The following is a 19,847-nucleotide window of genomic DNA, read 5'->3' as shown; positions in this document are numbered from 1 at the left end:
TACTTTGTTAAACAGGAAAGATGAACATTTCTAGGTGAGGCAGCTGCCACCATGAGGATACACTTCTTAAAACTGTGATCAAAATAACGTAACTTAAAAAACCACAATATAGGCAACCCTGCTCCTTGAGTTCTGCAGGATCACCGTCACCGTCTGTCACTTAGATGTTTGGCCTTCAGTGTGCAGAATGGTGGATGTGCAGAGTTTACACATTCGTAGTTTAACATCCGAGGACGTCCAACTATTATTTTGTGATTTGTTTGGAACGAATCGTGCAACTGACGTGAAGTCTCCAGCGCACAGGCACTGGGAACTGACTTTTCAGTGATGTAGGACGCATCTTGCGTTCAGCAGTTAAACTTTTAAAATGATCAATATTTACATATTTATAGATTATTTGTCTTTATCATAATTGTTAAGTATTAAATCTAGGCACAGTCAGTCTACACCTTATTTTTTTGGTTAGAGAATATAATGTTTGATATTGTTTAATTTTTTGAAACAAACAATTAGTATTATTTAACCACTTTCATAACTGTATGGTCAATTGGTTGCTAAAAACTAAACTAATCCTGGATTTTCTTTCTTGGGGAAAAACACTCATTACTCAGATTCAGATTTATTTAGTCTAGACCACATATCATATAATGCAGACCAAACAAAACAAAACTGCAGTGCACAGGTAAACAACCAGAATAGATATTTTGTAATTTAAAGAGGCAGATCATCACTCAGAAAAGCACCTAGTTTACATACTGCTTAGTTAATCTGTCTGTAATATTAACAACGTTTTAAACACAGACGGATGGTTTGCAAAGTATTTTGGCAGTTACTTCTTTCTATTATCAACCGTGTTTTTAGTGTTTAGGTTCTCCCTTTCTACATTAAGGCCACAAAAAATCTGTTAAATTATGTCAGAGTTTAAAAATTAGTCCAGGTGACTAGTTAATAGCTCAGTTTGGGGATGGTTGCATTTCAGAGATCAGGGAAAGAGTGACTATTAACAAGGGTTATATTTAATATAAAAGTGTTTTCACTTGTAAAACCTAAAAACACTTGCTGTGGCTCAGTGGTTTAATGTCTTCTCTGTGGAAAAAATAACCCTGTAAGATATGTTTTTTTGTGAGATTGAACAGATTTAGTGTAAATCTAAATCACAAGTTCAAATCTTTGATGTGATGTTATTTCTGTCTCTGACCCCCCGCCTGTCTCTCTGTTCCCGTACAGAGTGGAGGCAGCCGGCTGTTCAGGCCTGTTCTGTGTGTTTTCTATTTTCTCTCCTCTGTGTTTCTGCAGCTGCTGCCTGTCACTCAGTCTCAGTCTTCTGGCAGAAGGTCGGTGGGTAAAAGGACGCAGGACTTCTCACCTCCAGTCAGCCATGAAGCTTCAGTGTGCAGCTTTGGGTGCCGTGTTCCTGCTCTTTTGCTCTCATCTGGTGAGTTACTGGTTGTTTTAAATTTGACCTACAGATTGTTGTAAAAAGTATCCAAACTTTGAGTTCTCACGTTAAAAAAGGTTCAGCTGACGTGCATTTTTAAAAGCCCATAATGACTATTTTAGTATTAAAGCTGCAGGCATTTGGTATCAGTTGTAAATATTCAGTTTTATGCTGAAACATAGATCTTCTGTAAAAAAAAAAAAAACCAAAAAACTCTCCATTAAATAGTTGTGTTTGCAGCTCATCTAAGTCAAACTATATAAAATCTATGGGGGTCATTGCCCCTGAAACAATTAATTAGTCAATGACAGAAAATTCATCTGTTACAATTTTGATAATCGATAAAACAAAAAATAATTTTTTAAAGGAAAAATGCCTAAAAAAATAAATCTGCTTTCAGCTTCTCAAATGTAATATAAATGGTTTACAGTAGGACAAAACAAGCTGTTTTCAGATGTCCGCCTGCGCTTTAGGAACTTTCACTATTACAACTTTTTACACTTGAACTGTTTTATGATGTTTTAAAGACCAAAACATTAATAAGTTAATTGTGAAAACAATCGGATAATTGCATCGCTACTTTAGTCCTTTAAATGAAGAATAAGATAACAACCTCCGGCGTATCGGATCAGTGGACCCTGACTGGATTTCATAAAGTCAATACAAGTGAGAATAAAAACAAACCAACACGGCTGTGTGGTGAACTAGAAGTGTTACTCGCAGTGTAGATGGCTGGTGGAGTATTCTGAACCACAGAGCAGCTGCCATCAAACCCTGAAATATGACCGGCATGAAAGTATTCACACACACTCAGACACTGTTTTTATCCTCTGTGTGTGTGAGTGAGTGCCAATGAATGCTTTATTTATTCAGTATATTTACGCATAAACATGAACACATGATTTCAAGGTGAAAATTGGACTGAATGAAGAATGTTCTTTTACATTAAATCAGTTAATATCTGCTTTCTTGGACACTTAAAATAAGATTTAGTTGTATTTCTTTCACTCGCTGTTGGCATGTACTGTATACAGTATATCATATGAGGAGGAATTGTACTTGAGTTAATGTACCTCGTTACTTACTTTCCACCACTGATAAATGTATAGTTACTTGTACTTTATTTTTTTTACTTTTACTTTATACTCCTACTCCTATGAATTATTGTACTTTTTACTCCACTACATGTATTTAGTATGTGTTACTTTGCGAATGAAGATTTTATAAGCTTATAAACCATCCAACAATACAAATGAATAAAATGAGCTCGCCTACGGACAGCTACAATATTACCAATAATAATAATCTAACATAATGCAGCAAAATAGGATCTGTTGTTACATTATTATATATTATATGTAAATATATATATTTACATAAAGATTTTGAATGCAGGCGTTTTACCTTTAACAGACTTTAAATTTTGGTATTGCAGTACTTCTTCCAATATTGACATTTATTGATTTGTGTTCTTGCTACATGCCCTGCACAAGTTGTGAACTGACATTGGAGGTGGACATTATGTACTGAGGAGGATGTATATAGCTGACCAAAAGGAGATATGGTGTGCGATAACACACACATTTTGCTGTATTGAGCTGGGGATTATTTATGGTCTTAAACCTGCAAGCGTTTGCTGTGGTTCTAGGTGGGTTTTGTGGATTCATGACTCCAGTAGTTTATTGTGTCTAATTGAAAAAATATGTATGTTTTGTTGACTTAAATGTGAACTCACGTGTGTTAAAATGTGTGTCAGAGTGCTGGGGCAGGAACGAGGAGGAGCGTCTGATCAACTACCTGATTAAAGAGCGAGGATACAACAAAGAGCTGCGTCCAGTTAAGAGGCAGCAGGACGCCGTCGACGTTTATCTCGCGCTCACTCTCTCCAACCTCATCTCTCTGGTACAGACAGAGTGTGTGTGTGTGTGTTGTTTGGAAAAGGATCCTTTCTAAGGGAAGCTCAACATGCAGCCTACCTCTGATACTTTGTCCTGCAGAAACCAAAAAAAAATGCTTTTAATGTTTTTACTTTGAGTCACCACATATGTTTCTTTTTCTTTTTTTCTCTAAATAATCCTTTTAACTATCATGTAACATAGTCTCACCCAGGATTTAAAGGTGCATAAGATCAAACATAAGCATATGTAATTAAAAATAAATGCCCTCCACCTGCCTCCATCCTGAATAGTTTATAAGGTGGGTTTATGTTTGGAAACATTTTCAAAAAAGACTCTTTTCAGTTTCAGAGTTGGAGATTATTCAAATGGTTAAAATCTGATTCAAAAATGAATCCAGGTTACAGAAAGAAAGTACAGATAAAACAATAAAATATAGTTAAACAATAACTGAAACAGTTAAATCATTGTTTTAATACTAGGGGGAAGGTGAAGAAATCAGAGAAGGGCAGGACAAATAGTTGGTCCTCTTTTAATCTGTATGATTTGGTCTCCTTCATTTGTAGAAAGAAGTAGACGAGACACTGCTGACGAATGTTTGGATAGATCATGTAAGTAAATGACAGTATAAGTTACCCTTTCACTTTACATTAAAGGCAAACCTTTCTTTCTAAATGCTTTATCTCTGACTCTCTGTGTTCGTGTGTGGTGATAGACGTGGAACGACTACCGGCTCTCCTGGAATACGACAGAGTTTGACGGCATCGAAATGCTTCGTCTGCCCACCAGCATGGTGTGGCTGCCGGAGATTGTGCTGGAAAACAAGTGAGATTCAGTTTCCGTCTTAGTTAATAATGTGTGGAGAAAAAAACCTTCCAACCTGTAGCATCAGCTATGATACACTTACTTTTTATTATTTTAAAGAGTTGGCAACCCAAAATTGCACTGAGAAGGATTTGTTGGACTCTTTTCATGTTCCACAAACAAGAATAATCCTTTTGAGTGAAAGTGCATGCTTGTGAAACTGGTCTGTAATGTTTCAGAGCAAAGGAAACTTTAGAAATACAAAAGGATTAAGGACATTAGTGATTAAATTTAAATATAAAACTAAATTCATCTGAAACTCTTTGGCGTTCCCTAAGGCTCTGTCCTGGGTCCTCTTCTGTTTGCCTTGTATACGTTTCCCCTTAGACAGGGAATAAGACACAGATGATATTGAACTATACATCTAATTTAAGCCTCACAATGTAACAAAATTATTTTTAGTTTTAAAGAACTTCCTAAAATCACAAAAATTAATGGCAGTGATAATTTCAGTGCAGCCAAAACAAGTTCTGCCCCACCCAGTCTTGCCCCTAAGGTAAAAGATGGTCTCGGTTCTCTGTTAAATCCTCCCTACAAAATGTAGGTGCAACTCTAGACCACCATGTCAAGATTCCCCATCATACTTACATTACAATTCAATGCCCTTGTGTCTGCATGGTCAGAGAGCAGCCTACATTACAGATGTACTGCAGTACTAAGTCTAGTCCTGTCTTCAAGATGGGCTAAAAGGCTACATTTATTTAAAAGACAGCCCACACCCACCATTTTTTAAAACACTTAAAGTTGAGTGACACATTTCAAATCAACTCACATAGAGGTGGACTCCATGTCATCATGTAGGTTTGGTAAAGTTTTGTGGGATCATGACGTGAGAGCAGGTGCTGTTTTGAAACCTTTTGCTTGGTGGTGCTGGTGGGAAAGCAAGAGACAAACCTATGGTATAATTTTCACTGAGCTTGCAGAAAAACATGCATCAGACAAACAATCTCACCTCCAGGTTCATTTATCTGCTGTTCTGGATAATTTTATCATATATTTGATCATTTGATCTGAAGTTATATGATCGAAATCTCCACAACAGCTACTAAATGGACCTTGAGTTAAGATTGTTATTATCACACAAGCACAATGTTTAGTTTCACCTCTCCTGTAACTCCAGTGTGTGCTGTGATCCTACCTGCCTTCTCTATCCGCCAGTAACGACGCCCAGTTCCAGGTGGCCTACTACAGTAACGTACTGGTGGATAGTACTGGTCTGTGCTACTGGTTACCTCCCGCCATCTTCCGCTCATCTTGCTCCATAAACGTCAACTACTTCCCCTTCGACTGGCAGAACTGCACACTCAAATTCACGTAAGGAGCTCAAACCAGACAGTATCATGTAAGGTCTGGTGAATATGGTGAAATAGGACACTATGTTTACATGTTCAATGTACCTATGTGTCGAATTATACTTTAACTACTCAACATATCTGAATACTAGTTTTAACATGAATTTGGTTTCTCTGATTATGACCGTATTTTAATTATAGTTGTCAAAGAAATATGTTAAATGGTCATGTGATTTTCATACTATATATGTTATATGTTTAAGCTACGTAACTGATTATAGATCGGAAGTGCGAAGATAGGCCTACTTACTGAGAGAAATATCAGGATTTAGATGTCAGTTGATAGGACATCTAAAAAAAAATTATGTGACTTCAATCTTGATCAATTATATTTAATTGTTAATTAATAATCTATAAGTAAAAAGTACAATATTGCCCTCTAAAATGTATTGGTGCATAAAGTAGCATGAAATGTAAAGTACTTGAGTAAATGTACTTTAATCACTGATATTTTTACACGTTTACTGTGAGAGCTAACTTTTGTTTTGGCATTTTGGAGGGTCAGACTGAAATATAATCTGTGATGCTTCCTAGTTTTTCCAAAGAGCCATCATCCTTTGTTGTCCATTTGATATGACAAAAAACATCAGAAAGCTGAGCCTCCAAACCACAAATCAAGAGCTTACGACAAGATAATAGCAAGGAAGTGTGAACAAATACTTTTAACCCAAGAAATCACAAATAATCACAAGAGCTTAGAACAACTGCAGACGATTGTGCATCACATATCCCAATTTGTAAACTACTGGCAACAAAAGTGAGTACACCCCTAAGAGAAAATGTCCAAATTGGGCCTGCACTTTTCATGTAATTGTGTCATTTTGATTATACGAACATGAATGGGATTTATCAGCTAATGGATCATGAACTTAACCTGAACTTTTCCTCTGGATAATGATCATCAAATTTAAACTCCATTTCCCACGTTGCTTTGCAGCTCTCTGACCTACAATGCAAAAGAGATCAGTATGCTGCTGAAGACAGAAAACCACTTGACAGACGAAAACAAGAAATGGGAGGTTGAATGGATCATCATTGACCCTGAAGGCTTTACTGGTACGTGTCCTCCCAATATATCTCTCACACACAGACACACAGAGTTATGGGTTATCTAACACGCGAACTGTTGGGTGTCTTCAACAATGCAGTGAATGGTGAAAAATCACTGATAACTTATTTTATCAACATACAGTGTATTATATTAACCTTTCTGCATTTTAATGTCACATCAAGAAAGGGGCAGTAAACAAAAGTAATTAATAAGAAAACATTCAAATGTATCTTCTATGTTTTCACACATCACAACTTGCAACTCACATTTAATGTAATAACACATCTTATGGTATTACTGGTATTTGCTGTGTTTTTGTGAACAAGGTAAATGTGACGCATTTAAATTCACCAAATGTCTAGTCTAAAATAAAGAATAGTTCTTATTAAGAGTCATGAGGACATAATCCCCCAATGCAATCAATCAACACAATCAAAACTCAAATTATACATTATCTGTAAATGTATTTCCCTTCATGATGAAAACACTTTAAAAAGATTTGTATGTAAGGTCAACTCTACATTAGATTCATGTCATTTATTGTTTTCTTTCCGAGGCAATTCCCTTAATTTTGTATTAATTCAACTTAACTTTTTGCAGAACAGTTATCAACTTTTAGAAACCGACAAGGTATAACCTGAAGTTATAGAACAGAAACTCCTCCTTATGTTGTCATCTCCCAATTTCCAAAACTAACTAGTCCTGGCTGCAGCTTAATAATCTATTATTCTCTCTCTGTTCTTTGTCCTCTGCGTTGTTTTTCACTGGATTCGACAGAGAACGGCGAGTGGGAGATCATCCACCGTCCGGCCAAGAGAAACACCTACAAGCACATTCCCATGGAGAGCAACAAGCATCAGGACATCACCTTCTACCTGATCATCAAACGCAAACCTCTCTTCTACATCGTCAACATCATCATTCCCTGCGTTCTCATCTCCTTCCTGGCCTCGCTGGTCTACTACCTGCCTGCTGACAGTCAGTACACATTCACATTCTCCTTAAAATGCTAATGTAGAAATTAAAGGATCAACTAAATATTTTCTCATTTAACTCTAGAGGTATAAGGCCACGCAGGATATCTAGTTTGAATGAACATTTTCTTCAGTGAAATTATCTTTTAAGTACTTCTTTATTACGTTAGCAGCAGTGAATAATTCAGCGTATTCTGAAGGAATTGCATGTTTAACACTTCTCAAGTTTATATGTCATGTTAAATTTGATTAACTTTGCATTCACATTATCCAGTGGTGGAAGAAGCACTCAGATCTTTTGATACCACAGTACTTGTAACAGTGTAAAAACTGTGTTATAACAAAGTAATAGTACAGAAATGTTAGAAATCAACTCAATTTCACTCTATAACATGTTATATTGTGACTGTAAACCTTCCTACCTAACTATCAAAATATACTTAAAGTACCAAAAGTAAAAGTACTCATTATGCAGAATGGCCCATTTCTGAACCATATGTATTATATAATTGGATAATAATTGACTCATTAATGTGCACTTGACTTTAATCTTGATAAATTATATCAGAATCAGCAAAGCAACTACAATATTGGCCTCCAAAATGTATTGGTGTATAAAGTAGCATGAAATGTACAGTGCTTGAGTAAATGTACTTTCATCACAGATATTTTTACACATTTACTGTAAATTGTATCTGCCACTGTTCACATAACGTCCGTTATTATTATCATAACATTTATTTTTGTCTCGTTAATGTATATTTTTTATCAGATGTATCAGTGACATGAATTTAAATCTTAAAAGATCTTCTGTTTTGACATTTTGGATCAGACTGGAATATAATCCATGATGCTTACTAGTTTTACCAAAGGGCCATCATGCTTTTTTTCCAGTTTTACTGATTTGACCTGAGTGCAGCTTTTGTGAACTGGACTTCTCGACTGAAGAAATGTTGAAAACACAGTAAAAACATTTGTTTTATAACAAGCACAACAACGCACACAGAGCTCACCTGCACAAACTGGTCTCTGAAACTAGTTTTATTGGTGTGTGTATGTATGTATGTGTGTGTGTGTGTGTGTAGGTGGTGAGAAGATGACCTTGTCCATCTCAGTGCTGCTGGCTCAGTCTGTCTTCCTACTGCTGATATCTCAAAGGCTGCCAGAGACGTCCATGTCTGTTCCACTTATTGTCAAGTAAGAAACACACACTCTTTCCGACCACATCTGGGAACATCAGGGAGGTCTGGTACACAAATAAATAACAAACATCTGGTGTTTTGGTGGAAAACCATTTATTATTCCTGGAGTTGTAGCAACCTGTGAGTTACCTGCAGATGAAATATCTTTTTGTGTTTACAAATATTTATTAAGCACTTAGCTCTGATGAAATACAATAAAGGTTTGATCAGTGTGGATCAAATGTCTTGTTCCAGAACAGGAGTGACAAACAAACTGAAATATGTAACAAAATTAACATAAAAATAGGGATTTTGGGGGATTTGCTGCTTTTACCTTGATGTGGAGTTTTATTTTTTTTTGTTCATATTTTCAAGTTTCAGCAATAAACGAACAAAAACACAAGAAACTCTCTTGAGTTGCTCAACAAAATGTGCTAAATATATTCGTCTGTGTGTGTGTCTCAGATATTTGATGTTCATCATGGTGCTGGTGACGGTGGTGGTGTTGAACTGTGTGGTTGTCCTCAACCTGCACTTCAGGACACCGAGCACACACGTCATGTCTGACTGGACCAAGAGGGTAACACACACACACTCATCATAACACACAATACACACACATCCTTATGCACACACAGTCTGTACTATGTGGTGTTCAAGCTATTTTTAAAAACGTGCTAAAAATGAACGTTATGACTTTAAGCATGCTGCTGTAATTTGTTCTCTCTGTGTAGTTCTTCCTTGAGCGGTTGCCGCGCATCCTGCGTATGTCCCGCCCTGAAGAGGCGGAGCCATACTGGGATGGAGCGTTGCCACGGCGATCCAGCTCAGTGGGCTACATCACCTCGGCAGAGGAGTACTACAGCGTCAAGTCCCGCAGCGAGCTGATGTTCGAGAAACAGTCGGAGAGACACGGACTGATGACGCGAACCACACACGCATCAGGTACGTCAAATAAAATCAATAAATATACCTGCAGTAAAAAGGAGAGCGGAAAGACGTTGGGAACTCTGAAACATCACCTTTAAAGTTGATTTGTTGAACTTGTTGGCAAACAGTTGCTTATTTTCACATCCAGCAGTTACTGAGCAACACAATCATTCATTTAGAATCGTGTTTGAATGATGTATGTGTGTCCTATTAGTCTCTCTTTTGGCTCTGTGTTTGGTCTCCACCAGTTCCTGAGGGAAATATCTGTCTCTTTAGCTGCTAAATGTTCCACTATGTTCACCAGTTAGTCTCTGACTGTGTCTGTCTGCTGTTTGCTGCCAAGCAGGTCGTGTTTTTACAGCTATTACACTGAAAACAACGCTTCTTAGTGGGCTGAGAGTGAACCAGAACAGTAAAGTTAACAGACAGATAAACAATGACCTGAAACTTACTGTAAAGCTCTGTAAAGCCAAAGATGTGTACAGCAAGTCCTTCTTGCCAAATGCAGTTAGTATGCTGAATGCATTAGCCTCCTCAGGATTTCATACATCTTCTTCTCCCATTTTATTTTATTTTTGTTTGCTGACGTTTGTTCTCATTATTATCCTGAGAGCCTTTCCCCATTTTATTTTATTATTTTATTCTATTTTATATATTTTATATTTACTTTAAATTTGTCTCTTAGTTTCTTAAGTGTTTTCTTGCTTATTATTGTGTATTTATTTTATTGTCTTTGCACTTGTTAAAGCACTTTGTAACTTGTTTTTGGAAAGTGGTTTATACATAAAGATTATTATTAAGAAAGATAAAAAAGTGAATCTTTATATGAGCACCATCAATTGCACCTACTACTCCTGGGAAGCCAGCTATTTGCATGAACTGTGTTTGCTTCTGTCGGATTACGGGGGGTGTTGTTGGGAAGTCGATGAAACGCGTGACAATGTGTGAAGCTGCATAAGTGCCATAATTGTTTCCATGACTATTCGGCTTTTTGATGGTGGTGACGAGCCAAAATTATCAGCATTGCTGCATTTGTCCTGACGCAAAGAAACAAAGTGTCATCACCATGTTCAATTTAACTGAAAAGGCATTACTGCGTAAAGTCAGTATTGAGATGACGTCCCTCACCAACTCGCTGACAAGGATTATGCCTGAGCTGTCCGACCCCGTCTTATTAACTGCGTGTCCTCAAATAATTCATAAACAATATTCCTTCGTGCGTGTCTCTGTCTCCACAGCGCCATCACAAGCCCTACTGGCAACTCCTAACCACTTGAGAGACCTCTCAAGCTGTCTTAAATAACTGGGAGAGTGAGAGTGATTCTTAGCATTAAGAAATTTGAGAACTTGCTTTTATTCTTAAGTTTAAAAGTAGGAGTTAATTTCATGAATTCTCAGGATTTAAGACTAAATTTGCACTTTGAAAAGCTTGATAAATACTTGCCCTGGTCTCCTGTGGGACATAACTGTAAGGCCACATTGAGCTCATCCCATCATTCGCTACAACTGAGACATTATCACAGCTTCATTAAACTACTTTGTGTTGTTGTGTAGTTGTGAAGCCACAGGAAGATGGAGGTGTGACGGACCAGCTGTATGCAGAGATTAAGCCGGCTGTGGACGGAGCAAACTACATCATCAAACACATGCGCAACAAGAACGACTACAACGAGGTGAGATGGAGAGAAAACCAGGATCATGTGTTGCTTAGAACAATAGGTGTTATGGCTGGATAATGAAACAATACTTATCGCAATTTATTTTTTTCCAATAACAATATAACAAATGTTCAATAAATGTTTATTAACTTGAATCATACACGAATTAGGACTTCATTTTTTAAATAATAATTTACGCATGTATATTTGTTTTGAATGTTCTACCTCAGATCTGTGAAGTGATCCACTGTTTTGCATGAAGTGTTTGTTCTGACCATAAAGAAGAGTTTAAACCACAAATAACCAGGTTTCTTCAACTTTCACTCAGGAGCAAAAATCTGCATTTAAACTTCAAAAAAAGGATTTGATACCTATCGTGATAATTGTTGATATCGAGAGATTTGAAACCTTTTTTTTATCGTGATAACATTTTTGGCCATATCGTCCAGCCCTAGTAGGTGTTGATGACAACTTTGGCAGACTGAAACCAGAAGAGTGGAGACGCAAAACATTTGGCCATATATGTAAATCAAGCATGTAAATTACAAGAGAAGCTTTAACCCTGCCGCTCTCTTCACAGGAGAAAGATAACTGGAGTGGTATCGCTCGTACGGTGGACCGTCTCTGCCTCTTCCTGGTTACCCCAGTGATGACCATCGGCACCATCATCATCTTCCTGATGGGAATCTGTAACCACCCTCCACATCTGCCCTTTAAAGGAGACCCATACGACTACAGAGAGGAAAACCCACGCCTGCTGTGACACACAACACAGTCACAATACTCTCCAGTGTTTCCCATACGTTCAGTTATTTGTGGTGTCAATATCAATGCTGACCGCCACAGATGGATTTTTTTTTTTTTACTAGGCCTATTTAAAATCGTATTTGATTGCAGAGCACAGTAGCGCATTTGCGCTGCACATTCTCAACATTCTGCTTGTCGCTTCTTCATTATATTTGTGTGACAACTTTTCCAGGTACACAGCTGTGTGGGTGTGTTTTCTTAAATGTGAAATGAATAACTACATCAGTATGTTACAATTTTGATTTGATTAGCGTGGTTTGAATAAACATTTACACTCATCTCATTTCAGTTTTTGTTCTCGTTCTGACTCTCATATATAAGAATACATCATTCAAGTTTAGCTTTGGGATAAATAATCCAGTCCCTCACACATTATAATCAGTTTTAAAATACTACTTACACAGTTTTCAAAATTCCTAAGGTGGGAGATTCTAAACGGTCAACTAAACAAGAACTTTGATGATGTCACATCGGTCTTGGTCGTCGGAGAAGTGGAGATGAGCAGACAAAAACATAATTGGCAGACTATACGATTATGAAAATAATCATTAGTTGCAGCTTTTATTCAATTGCATTTCCTTTGCGCTTTCCACCAACTGCTCTTTCTCCCGCCTCCCAGACAGTGGGAGGTGCCCAAATAAATATGCCTCCTTCGAATATCATGCTGTCATTGTGTCCGCTCCGGTAAAAGTCTCTGTGATTGTCATACCGTCCCCAGGACAAATCGGTAACCTTGTGGACGAGCTAGACACACTGCTGTTTTCTGTCCCAGAGTGTGGCTGTCCGTTACTCATCCTCGGTGACTTGAACATTCACTTAGAGCATGCCTGTGTGAAAAGCCCATGTCGTTTATGAGTACGAGCAGAGCAAGCATACGAGCACACACCTGGTTGCAATCCTAAAACAGCACCGCTAGTGGCCGCTGAAAGCCTTTGATGTTAGCATTAGCTGGCTAGCGTGGTAGCTAACAACGAAAATAAGCTCCTCAGGAATTTTTAAATAGAATAAACTTTTTCACTGCTGTCCTTCATGAGAATGTCTGAACTTATAAAACTTTGTGAAACATCAAAATGTGTAGCTGAAACATTCTGTCTTGTTGCTGCAGTTGTTAAATTGTTAAATTTAATTCTGTTAAAGTCTTAAATTTAATAAATGTTAAGCCTTAAAAGTCATTAAATAGTCTACTTTACCTGTCCCACTTTCTGTGGAATAAAGTTCTTGAAAGAAGTGTCGTCTAACCCAAAGGAAACCTAAACTAATGGTTCCTGGAATAATGTGTGAGTAATAACCAACCATATTCCCTCCTAAAACTGACCACTGCACCGGACAAAATATTTATCACTGGCCTTTATACTTAACCGGCAATACTTTTTTGAATAAGCGAAACTTGATTTTTCCTAAAATAAGAAATAAATGTCATAAGGATGTCATAGAAAGACTATATCAATAAAAAGGTGTGTGTGTCTGCAGAGACTATGTAGAAGGACAGAGCAGCAGCAGAGCAGTCCAGATACACTGATGATACTCTGTCACATCCAGAGGAACACACGGGGATGATGGTGGACTTGACATTGTGTCTGACAGTGGAGCTGATCTCAGAGCAGTTCAGACTGCAGCACTGTTGTGATTCCTCTGTCAGTCACTGCTGGATGAAGCTCTCCTCTCCACTCTACCTCCCAGTAACATGGCCCAGTCAGAGCCGCTCCACACACAAGCTGATGCTGCTGCTTCAACCTCTCTGGATCATCAGGACACAACTGAACCCCTCTCAACACCACCACCTTTCTCATCACTCACTCTCTGACAGAGATCACTTCCATCTGATGAGAGAAGGAGACAGAGAGCAGAAGTCAAAAATCAGCTTCATCAGCTGTCAGTCAGTGATGCAGCACATCCAGTATAAAGACCAGCAGGGACTTCAGTCCTGTTCAGATCAGAAGTGGAGCGGCTGTGTAGCGTAGCCAGCTTCCTTTCAGCTCTCATGTTAACGTATTGGAGTGAACACACTGAGACCTGCAGAGACATTGGGCATCAAGTCTGTTTACTCTGCAGAGTTCACTCAAGTACACAGTGGAAATAAAGTACTGAGAGTCCCTGAACGCATCATGACTGCAGAGACAGAGAGATATTCACTGCTCACTGTAAGGATGGATTTACTGCTGTTAGGGCTCAAAGCTGTTAAAAACCAGCATCTCAGTCACATTTGAATATTTGATTTACTTCTGAAATATTACAGGACAAATATGTAAATATGGAGTCTGTTCTAAAAACATTTGGACAAAACAAAAGACACATGGACAATCTTGAAATATTACGACTTCCTTGTAAAAATTCACTGTATTAGACTTTATTTTCATTACATTATTATTTCTCGTGAAGATTACAACATATTTACTTAAAAGAGACATAACGACTACTTCTCTATTTCCCACTTAGGCCCCATCCACACTGCTGCATTTTCAAATTCAAACGGAGACCTTTTGCTACGTTTGCACCTCCCGTCCAGACTAAAACGGCAAAAACAAAGACATAAAACAGAGAAGTTGGAAACGCTGCCGACCCCGTTTTGCATTTCAAAACTCTGGAGGGCATTTTAGTGAAAACGGGCCAAAACGAGGACTTTGGAAAGAATGACACAGCTGCTCACGCTCGGCTCTCTGATTGGGTCGTATAGTCATGCAAAGCAGAAACACAACGCTACTGACCGGTTTTTGTCCTAGTATTTTTATTAAAATATTCTGTACCGTGCAAATAACACTTGTACTGTGCATGTCGCCGTTTATTTTGCAATGACTCCCAGTTTGTTTTCCGCTGCCTCACTCCCCTGTTACATTCAGAAACATCCCAGCTTGTTATTGGTCCATGCAAAAAAAATTTGATCTGATTCTTTGTCTGCTTTACTTTATTCTTTCGCCAAATCTTCTGTAACTACGGAAGAGACCAACTGCTTCATGTGTACATCAACGGTCACAAGCTGTGCGTTTTCAGTCGTAATGTAGAAGGAGATCAACTCCAAAACGCAGCTAAAACGCTGGTGTGGACTGAGATCGTATTTGTTTTAATTCTCCGTTTGTAAATTAAAACGGAGTAGTGTGGAAGGGGCCTAAGGATAGTTCCTTAGGCCACATGCTGTACAGTATTTGTGGACAACTACATCCTGAAGTTCATTATCAATGTCTACAATGAATGCTGTGACAAACCTTTTATTTATTATTTATTATTTATTTAGGGTACAAGAAATCCAGAATAAAGCACAGTGGCACTGGGGCTGATAAAGTACAATTAATAAAACTATTTACAGTTCATCCTGCACTGCAGCTAAGGGACAGGCTGGAGTAGAAAACAAGCCCTCAGTCTCAACTAATACAATAATCAAATATAGCCAGGCTTAAATGTTTTATGGGCTAGAGATGAACCTAGTATTTATTTTCAACACACATTACACAAGATTAATAAGGTGAGTAGAGAGTTGTAAAAAATCTTCAGTGTTCTCCACTTGTCATCCTGTAGTTACCCAGTATTATTAGGGGTGTGGGCTGTATAACAGTATCCATTGTTCTCCTATAGGCCTGCTCTATAATCACATAGTAACAACAAGCTATGTGCTGTTCTCCCTTTCTCACTCTGTATTTACACATAAACAAGAAGGCACGTAAGGGAAAATATAAAAAGGTGTTTCTATTGTTTTGGGTTATTTTCTGTGTTGCTCTCCTTCTTTTTATCCTCCTCTGACAAAGAAGCCCCATCATGCTACCTCCTCTTCTGTGGTTTTTGGCAACAAAAGGAAAAAACAACACATAAAATAATTGTTACTGGTTAAGTGCAGCAAAGTTAACTTTAAATCGACTCCACCACCACACATTAAACATGGCTTATTAACAATCACATCTAATATATGCATAAAATTTGGCTGTCAAGATTTTTTTTATGTTCACAATTATTAGCTTAGCCTATGACATTTTAAATTGGATAAATTAGCCAAGTGGCTAGCAGACTTTCTCGCTCCCCATAGCTTAACAAATAACATATTTATAGTATATCTTTCTCACCGCTGGTAAAGTCGCTGTATCTCCCGACACAACACCACTGTTGAATTTTCAGCCTGAACATACGTTTTGTTAAAACAGCAGCTGACTAGTGAGAGCAACAAGCTGGCGGACTGCGAGTCGTTTTCAGGTGGCAGAAGCGTAGCTCTGCTACAGGGCGCATGACGTAAACACGTAAGTGCGAGCCCAACTGAAACCCATAGACATTGCATTTCAGTGCCCGCAGTTCCAAAAAAAACTGCCTTAACATGAAAGTCAATGAGAGCGATCTGGGCGATTTTCAACCAGACAAATCGGCCCAAAAGGGGCGGATTCCACGGAACACGACTTGACGCTGACTGGACAACGATTTTCAAAGACAGACTGTCTGTCAAAACAGCCACAGCTACTAACAGTGTGGTAGAAAGTGTGAGAAAAATCCCTGCCTTTACCGGCTTGGTGGTGTGTCGCCCGATCGCTCTAATGAACAAACCGCCCCTGTAAACAGCATGGTCACTGGGCTGTTCTTGAACACTCATCCTCGGCAATGATGCTAGATCTATAAAAACACTTGTTCCGCCCCACACACAGCTTAGTAGTTGGCTAATTTAGCTAGCAACTCAGCCTAAAACGTATTCCTTTAAGGACGACAGCACAAGTATTTTAAAACCAAAGTAAGCAAATTTACACTTCTGGTAAATGGCAGTGTTACACTTGCAGACTGAGCGAGCACTCATTGGAAACTAATACCCCTTCATTTTGAAAATACAACATGATTCCTATGAAGTTTTATTCAGTTGACTTTAATCGTGAAATACAGTAAATATTTCTCTGTGAAGGAGTCAGAGTCGAGAACGGTTTTCCAGCTTTGTCTTAGGCTCAGAGTCTAATGAAAATGTAATTAACTGTAACAGAGATAATGATCAATAATGTTGTAACACAGTTCACACAGTAATCAGAGTATGATGAGAAAAGAGGCTGAAACATGCTGAGACTTCAGGTTGTTCAGACTTTCTTACTTGTGTTTTAAACATCACTTAAGACATATACATGTTTACTTCTTGATTCAGTTATGTACACACACGTGACAAAATATGTATTAAGAAATACATTTTGTGATACCACACTATTCAAATCTACAGTATATATTATACTTACAATATTAAATTATGTCTTAAAGTAGCCATGCAGATTTGTACTACAGGTGAAGTATATTAAGCAATGAATTATAGAAAGCGTGTAACAAACAATGTGTTTTGCCTAACAATTACCACTTTTTTTTAAATTAACAATATACAAAATTAAATATTAGATGGTAACTTTCCTCCAGAATCCAGACATCATCTGTCTCTCTGACAGATATCACTTCCACCTGTTGAGAGAAGAAGACAGACAGCAGAAATCATAAATCAGTGTTTACAGAGACTCCCTTCATCAGCTGTCAGTCAGTGATGCAGCACATCAAGTAAAAAAATCAGCAGGGACTTCAGTCCTGTTCAGACCAGAAGTGGAGCGGCTGTGTAGCGTAGCCAGCTTCCTTTCAGCTCTCATGTTAATGTATTGGAGTGAGCACTCTATGACCTGCAGAGACTTTGGGCATCAAGTCTGTTTACTATGCAGATTTCACTCAGTACACAGTGGAAATAAAGTGCTGAGAGTCCCTGAACGCATCATGACTGCAGAGACAGAGAGATATTCACTGCTAACTGTAATGATGGATTTACTGCTGTTTGAGCTCAAAGCTGTTAAAAACCAGCGTCTCAGTCACTTTTGAATGTTTCATCTACTTTTGAAACATTACAGGACAAATATGTAAATATGGAGTCTGTTCTAAAAGTATTTGGACAAAACTAAAGACACACAAACAGATATATATATATATATATGATGTTAAAGGTCCTACATGTTCATAAAAAGACTGAACAGCTAAACATCATCTGTGATTACTGGACTTCAGGTTCTGGTCTGTAAAAAGACCACATGGTTACTAAATGTAATGTTGGTTCTCTGAAATAAGAACCAGTGGTTTACAGGCTTCAGTCAGACTGATCTCAGAGCTGTGACAAACTGATAAATAGTTTAGTGTTGAAATGAGAGAACAAACACTTTGAGATCAGATTTGATGGTACGACAGTTTGATGAAAGAGGACCACTGTCTCTATACATCTTGTAATGCTGTCTGCCGGAATCCAGCTTTATTTCCTGTAAACATGAACAGTCGTCTTCACATCATCACATCATAGCTTAAATTTTACTAGTGGCCAGATTAATATTTTTGAGTGTCACAACCCCCGTAAAGCCACTTCTTTCACATCAGAATGTGATCTATTCATGGATCACATTTGAAAAGTGTACAAGAGCCGCACAATTATCAATTTACCCCCATTCAAGTTAGCAGAGGGCTAAACCAGAAGTTAGGTTAGGTTTAGGTTTCCAGCAGAGGTCAACACAGTGGACACTATGGCGCTACCACCAATTAGCGTTTTAGTGGTGAAATTGCATAACAATGCAGACACCAGGACAAGAGATGGGTATGACTGCAGCCTGGAGCCTGAATACCATTGCCACAGGTGTACCACACTGATGCACCTAAAAGTTTTTTGCAATCCGCCATTATTTGAGGAGGAGAAGAAGAAGATTGTAGCAGCAGAAGCAGAAGGAGGATATGGAGAGTTAAAATCGAATAGTAAATTTGTAAGCACCTTTGTTGCAATCAATTGAAAAAAGTTTAAACTCTTAAATTAACGATTTTAGCCATACATATAGTTCTGGATGTTGTTGTTGTGTCGCTACGATAAACGTATGTTTATTTGATGAAACCTGTGATGACATTACCATCTACAACAACAGCATGTAAACGTTGACGTTTGTTAGCAAATATTAGCTAATGTTACCTAGAGCAACTTATGTTAGCAGACTTTGGTGGTGTCTTTCTGTGATTTACACATCATGTACACATCATTTTCTTTTGTTTGAAATAAGTTTATACCATGGCCACGCAGTTTTGTGTATCGTAGCCTACTGTGTTGAGATTAGTCTGTAAATATCTACATGTTACGTCAAATGCATGAGCAGAATATTAAAGCCTGTCATCATTCTCCTCTCACAGCTTCACTGAGAAAAGCTGAAACCAGCATAGACTGACTCCAACTCTCTACTGACCTCAGAGTCTCCAGTCTACAATGTGGACTCTCCACAAGATCAGACAGCAGCTTCACTCCTGAGTCCTGCAGGTTGTTTTCACTCAGCTCCAGCTCTCTCAGATGGGAGGGGTTGGACTTTAGAGCTGAGGCCAGAGAAGCACAGCTGATCTCTGACAACCTGCATTCATCCAATCTGAATAAAGAATAAATGATGTAACTTTAGAAGACAATGTTACGGTTTGAAATCGTTCAGTGTTGAAGAAGGTTTAGATGGTAGAAGTTTAGCTGAAATACATTTAGTTATTGTATTTATGTACTTTATTTAAACTTTATTTGAACATTAATATGATGTGAAATATAAGCTATAAATCAGGAGGTTAACAGGTTCAGAGTGAATTATCCAGTGTAGATTTTTCTTGTTACATTAAGGTTTTAAATGTGGAGCTCAACATTGCTCTGCCACAGTCAACGGACTAAACCACTGAAGAATAAAATAGACTTTAGCATTAAGATACTCAGTGTGGATCAG

General features: G+C 38.0%; 1 protein-coding gene and 1 long non-coding RNA gene across 2 annotated transcripts; one reads left to right on the top strand and one right to left on the bottom strand.

The window, feature by feature from the left end:
- Positions 1 to 2,136: 2,136 nt before the first annotated feature.
- Positions 2,137 to 12,433, top strand: LOC119913188 (acetylcholine receptor subunit delta-like). The gene is made up of 12 exons (XM_038732542.1): positions 2,137 to 2,234; positions 3,195 to 3,340; positions 3,900 to 3,944; positions 4,049 to 4,158; positions 5,356 to 5,511; positions 6,487 to 6,605; positions 7,378 to 7,578; positions 8,660 to 8,771; positions 9,221 to 9,335; positions 9,490 to 9,700; positions 11,240 to 11,358; positions 11,924 to 12,433. Exons 4-12 carry the CDS (start codon positions 4,103 to 4,105, stop codon positions 12,104 to 12,106), a joined length of 1,272 nt encoding a protein of 423 aa, XP_038588470.1. The 5' UTR covers positions 2,137 to 2,234; positions 3,195 to 3,340; positions 3,900 to 3,944; positions 4,049 to 4,102; the 3' UTR covers positions 12,107 to 12,433.
- Positions 12,434 to 16,957: 4,524 nt separating this feature from the next.
- On the bottom strand, positions 16,958 to 19,398 carry LOC119913170. The gene is made up of 2 exons (XR_005446399.1): positions 19,338 to 19,398; positions 16,958 to 17,547 (listed from the first exon to the last, which is right to left on the bottom strand). It is a non-coding gene; the product is annotated as an uncharacterized LOC119913170 (long non-coding RNA).
- Between the last annotated feature and the right edge of the window lie 449 nt (positions 19,399 to 19,847).

This window comes from Micropterus salmoides, unplaced genomic scaffold (genome assembly GCF_014851395.1).
Source record: "Micropterus salmoides isolate LMB-PRFRI ecotype aquatic unplaced genomic scaffold, ASM1485139v1 Ms_hic_scaffold_1, whole genome shotgun sequence".
Classification (NCBI taxonomy): domain Eukaryota; kingdom Metazoa; phylum Chordata; class Actinopteri; order Centrarchiformes; family Centrarchidae; genus Micropterus; species Micropterus salmoides.
This window is presented reverse-complemented; position numbering and strand designations above follow the sequence as displayed.

Excerpts from the sequence above, each read along its gene's own strand:
- LOC119913188 (XM_038732542.1), top strand. The coding sequence starts at position 4,103 with ATGCTTCGTCTGCCCACCAGCATGGTGTGGCTGCCGGAGATTGTGCTG. Across the intron at positions 4,159-5,355 it reads GAGATTGTGCTGGAAAACAA|TAACGACGCCCAGTTCCAGG; the intron begins GTGAGATTCAGT and ends TCTATCCGCCAG. Across the intron at positions 8,772-9,220 it reads TCTGTTCCACTTATTGTCAA|ATATTTGATGTTCATCATGG; the intron begins GTAAGAAACACA and ends TGTGTGTCTCAG.